At 44.8% G+C, this 5,236-nt stretch overlaps 1 protein-coding gene across 1 annotated transcript in view; it reads right to left on the bottom strand.

Annotated features, from left to right (window-relative positions):
* Window positions 1-202: 202 nt before the first annotated feature.
* The window catches only part of PYROXD1 (pyridine nucleotide-disulphide oxidoreductase domain 1), a 21,774-nt gene continuing 16,740 nt past the window's right edge, over window positions 203-5,236 (bottom strand). Inside the window, exons 11-12 of the mRNA XM_015827159.2 lie at window positions 2,984-3,121; window positions 203-455 (exon numbers count right to left, since the gene is read on the bottom strand). Coding sequence (XP_015682645.2) covers window positions 207-455; window positions 2,984-3,121 — 387 coding nt within the window. The 3' untranslated portion in view covers window positions 203-206. The remainder of the gene's footprint in view (window positions 456-2,983; window positions 3,122-5,236) is intronic.

Below are 5,236 nucleotides of genomic sequence, written 5' to 3'. Positions count from 1 at the left end.
AAATCCTTTTGTCTCTTCAGAAAAAAAAACAGTCAATAGATATTGATTCTTTCCCCCAGATCAGGGGAAGGCAACCTTGGCTCTTTTATGACTCGTGGACTTCAACTCCCAGAATTCCTGAGCCAGCCAGGCTGGCTCAGGAATTCTGGGAGTTGAAGTCCACGAGTCATAAAAGAGCCAAGGTTGCCTACCCCTGCCCCAGATGTTTAATCAAAATAATCCTCAATATCAATATTTGGATCCAAAAGATCTTCGCCATAGCGGGAGAGATCCATCTGATTCAGAATCAAGTTTTCAAAGGTTTCTTCCAGATCCGTTTCTCCTATCAGCACTGCTCCCAGCATTCGTCCATTCTGCATCACCACTTTGATGTACTCCTGTCCTTTGGTGCACCTCAACATCAGTTCGTGGTCCAAGCCCAGGCCTTGAGCATTATATTTTCCCAGCAGCACCACCTAGACAAAACACCCAAAACCATAAAGTCTTGACATGTCTGAAATGTTAAACATTGTCTGAAATGACATAGGGCAGAGGTCCCCAACCTTTTGGCTTCACCTATGTACGTGCCGCACGATGCTATGCTACTCGAATAAAGATTCTTTAAGGAAAACAATGCCTGGAAGTTCTTTGAAGAGTTTCATCTGTTGGAACCACGACATTACGCCAAAATCTGAATTCCCCTCCCCTGAACACGTAGTATCAAGTGCAATTCCTTCCTCTGATTAACAGTCATAAATCACATTCTCCCTCTGATTAACAGTCATAAATCACATTCTCCAATTAGTTTGAAATGCAGGCTTTCCCTCCAGTTCTCCAACCCGCCATTTCTTATCATCTCTTATTTCAAATAACCTTGATTCTTACACTGCTACAATATTGTTATGTCTAACTAACTACCATACCCATTCCCCCCCCCAGTATCATCTAATTCTAACTTCAAAAGTAAAACATAAGAAGGAAAATGGCTGCATCTCCATATGTTGTCAAAGCAAGAACATCCGATGTTAGCAGCGTTGACAACCGTTCAAAGTTACAACGGCACTGAAAAAAGCGACGTAGGACCGTTTTTCACAGCTACGACCTTTGCAGCATCCCCAGGGTCATGTGATCAAAATTCAGAAGCTTGGCAACTGGTTCGTACTTATGACCGTTGATGTGTCCCAAAGTCATGTGGTCCCCTTTTGTGACCTGCCAAGCCAAATCAATGGGGAAGCCAGATTCACTTAACAACCGTGTTATCAATTTATCAGCTGCAGTGATTCACTTAACAACTGTGGCAAGAAATGTCGTAAAATGGGGCAAACTTCACTTCACAGATGTCTCAACAACAGAAATTTTGGGCTCAATTGTGGTCGTAAGTCGAGGACTACCTGTACACCTACTGTAAAAAAGCACAGGAAACCCTACACTCATGATTTCTTTTGGATCAACTGCGCAGAATAAGACCGTCTCCTGTACTTTTTTTTTTTATAAAAGTCCTCTGCATGGAAAGTGATTTCAAATATCAAAATATTTAACATCTGTCCAATCACACAGAACTTAATACTACGCATATTTTTAGTTCCTTGGATATTTAAAGACCATGACAAGACATTTTCAACTCATTTATGTTCCGTGCACATCTGGGCCTGCTGCTATTAAAAACCAGGCGCAAGTCCTATGGCAATTTAGAAATTCAGTACGAAATTGCCATTATTTTAGTCACCAAGGATTTGGAACATTAAAGTGTCTTGGGCCAGATGTGTTAAAACGCCTCCTCGGAGGACGCAGTCGGTAGCAAGTACTTATTTCTGCCCAATTCTGCATCCACATTTAGAATTTAGAAAGAGGCCATTTAAGACATCAGATCCAACTTCTGCTCAGCGCAGACTCCAAATTATACCATCCAAAGCAAACAGCTATCTAGCAGCAGTATACAAAACATTTTGGATTTGAAACTACGCAAAACATCTATTTATGTTATTAAACCAGGGGTCTTCAAACTTGGCAACTTTAAGACTTGTGGACTTCAACTCCCAGAATTCCTCAGCCAGGAATTCTGGGAGTTGAAGTCCACAAGTCTTAAAGTTGCCACGTTTGAAGACCCCTGTATTAAATGTTACAAGGTCAGACTGGCTCCTTTTGAACTCTAAACCATTATTCTGCCTTTTGGAAAATGCATTTGGAATTGAGTGGGGAATATTTTATATATCACTGCAATTCAGTTTGTGTGGGAGTCGAGCCTATTCCTCCTTCTCTTGAGAAGAGTTTTCAAATGTTCCACAGTCAACAAAACTTAATTATGGCTCTGATTTTTGCAACAGAAAGTCGTCAACTTCCACCCGGCGGTTAATCTTTTAGACTACAAGGTAGTCCTTGACTTACACCCGTAATGGAATCTGCCCCTTATGGGCGTTAAGTCCTGGCAGTCATAAAGCAGGCCACCCACATCACTAACTCGATTTTATGACCTTTTTTTGTGGCAGGCATGAAGTGAGTCCATTGTTTTCTCTGGGGCATTGTCATAAATTGAAGTCACACAACTGTAGGGTGCTACAAACGGCCAAAAATGTGACTGAAATGTGGTCATGTGATTGCAAGAATGAGACCGGACATTGGAAACTGGCTTGTAAGTACACTATACGGTGGGAGGGGGATAATAACTTTCAGTGGTCACTAAGGAACTGGTCATTACCCAAGAACTACTTTTATGTGTTGCCAATGTGTAATAATGGATGCCAATTCAATACACAATAGGTCAGGGGTAGGCCACCTTGGCTCTTTTATGACTCATGGACTTCAACTCCCAGAATTCCTGAGCCAGCATGGCTCAGCTTGGAAACCTCTCCCTTTCCCCTCAGCATGGCTGGCTCAGGAATTCTGGGAGTTGAAGTCCACGAGTCATAAAAGAGCCAAGGTTGCCTACCCCTGCAATAGCAATTAGCTCAACTGGCATGAAATGAGCATAATTTCTCTGGCCAAGGTTCCAAGGCAATTGGTTTACCTTGTAATTGAAAAACTTCGTAGAGTGAGCAAAGAGTTCAAAGCTGAAATCCGTATCTGGAGGTTCTCCTAAAGAATCAGCAGCCATACATTTTGCAGCGTACCATCCCATCTGGCGTGCCTGGGTCCAAAGCCTCATCTGAAAAAGAAGCACAAAAACAAAAACAGTTTCATCNCCTTGTTTATTTTAAATTAATTAGAATAGCCCTTTCTTCCTTGATTCCCTCTGTAAGATCACATCTGGATTCAAGGCTAGAAATATCATTTCTGTTCTACAGGACCTCTTGTTCAACACTTAGTGCTTGTGCTATGTAACCCAACAAAGTAACCCACATTTTGTATGTGCATCTCTTTCCTTGTAAAGAGTAGACTATAAATGGCATGCACTTCAACCTGCAAAAGATACCAAACCATCTAGCGATGGTAGATGGTACCAAAGCTAGGCTAGATGGACAAAGTCCTTCCCAGTTGCTATTAAAAAATGCATAGAAATTAAGGTTGCGGCATCAGGAAGAAGCAGGTTCAAATTAACTATCCTTGCTTGGACCAACTACCTCATAGAGAGATTACAAGGGGAATAAAATGTGGGAGAAACCTGGGTACATCTTGGTCATTGTGTGTAATTACTCAGCAATGTCCAAATGGCAGACATGTCAAACACAAGGCCCAGGGGCTGGATGCGGCCCGCGAAGTGGTTTCATGTGGCCCGCGAAGCCATCTTGGAAACAGTGAGGGAACGGCCCCCGCTACCTTGGCCCTGGCCCAGGCCGGCTGGGAGCCAATGTACAATTTTGTGGTGGCCATCTATGCTGAAACACATTCAGTCTTAGCTCCACAAGGCTGTCTGGAAACAGCGAGGAACCAGCCCCTGCCGTGTCGCCCCTGCCCCCTGGGTGCATGCTGGGGAGGTGTCACCCTTTGTGAGGAATGAAGAAATGCGCCATGCCTTGGCGCTTGCCCCAGTCCCACCCCCTTCTGCCAGAGACCCCCAGATCTGTCCCATTCCTGCCCAGGCCCCCACAGGCACTCTTGACGCCAACGATGAAGAGCTGGTCATGCCCACCCAGTAGGCCACACCCACTCCAGCCATGCCCACCCAGTAGGCCATGCCCACCCTGGCCACACCTACCTTAGGACAACCGCAATGCTGATGCGGCCCTCAATGAAATTGAGTTTGACACCCCTGTCTTAAGGGCTTGAGGATCTTGAGAGGAACGGACTGTACTTCTCTGTCTTTTCTAACATTCAGTTGGGCACTGGTATTTAGATAGCAGCAATTCCACTCCTACTTAGACTGGTCCCATTTTTCTCTCTATTTTACCGCAAGAAACAAGACGAAATGCTTATACTTTGACACTCAACTGTAATGAACAAAAAATGAATTACACTCTGACGGAATTCAAGGAGCATCTTCCAGTCTCTGAAAAAAAAGCACTGTTGATCTCCTGAGGGAGGAGCTTGGCCTGCTATCAGATACGATTATCTGCTCTGGGGTGACAATGGTGGGACCAAATGAGCTGCACAGACGCTGAGCATCTTATCAATGTCCACTTGAGTAGACTTATCTACCTCTGCTTTCACTACGGAAGTGGCACTTGGTAGACCCCTTGGTTCCTTGCCTTCTGCAACAGAGAACCGGAGATCAGAATGCAGTAATTTCTTTCCTAGGTAGATAAGAAAAAAGGCAATGATAGCAATCAAAGTGGCTTTTTGAGTTTCATTCATTCATTTCATTTTATTCAATTTGTATCCCGCCCTTCTCCCGAAGGACTCAGGGCGGCTCACAACATTTTTTAAAAAACAAAGACAAACCCACACACCCCACCGAATAAAACCAAATTAAAACCAATATTTTAGTGTTGTGGTAATTAAAATTTCTAAGAAACCCAATTTAAAAAATCCTCCCTAGGCCAGGCCCGCTTGTTGGAAAAGCCATGTCTTGAGGGCGCGGCGGAAAGTAAGGAGATCCGGAATCATCCGGATCTCGGGGGGTAGTTCATTCCAGAGGGCAGGGGCACCCACAGAGAAGGCCCTCCCCCTGGGGGTCGCCAGTCAACATTGCTTGGCCGACGGCACCCTGAGGAGACCCACTCTGTGGGAGCGTACCGGTCTATGGGAGGGAATCTGTGGCAGAAGGCGGTCTTGGAGGTAGCCAGGTCCTATGCCATGGAGCGCTTTAAAGGTGGTAACTAACACCTTAAAGCGCACCCGGAAGGCCACTGGCAACCAGTGCAGCTCGCGCAACAGCGGCGTT

Source organism: Protobothrops mucrosquamatus, unplaced genomic scaffold (genome assembly GCF_001527695.2).
Source record: "Protobothrops mucrosquamatus isolate PMUCROS unplaced genomic scaffold, P.Mucros_1.0 scaffold3535, whole genome shotgun sequence".
NCBI classification, from domain to species: domain Eukaryota; kingdom Metazoa; phylum Chordata; class Lepidosauria; order Squamata; family Viperidae; genus Protobothrops; species Protobothrops mucrosquamatus.
Note: the sequence above shows the minus strand (reverse complement) of the source record. Positions and strands in the feature narration are given on the sequence as shown.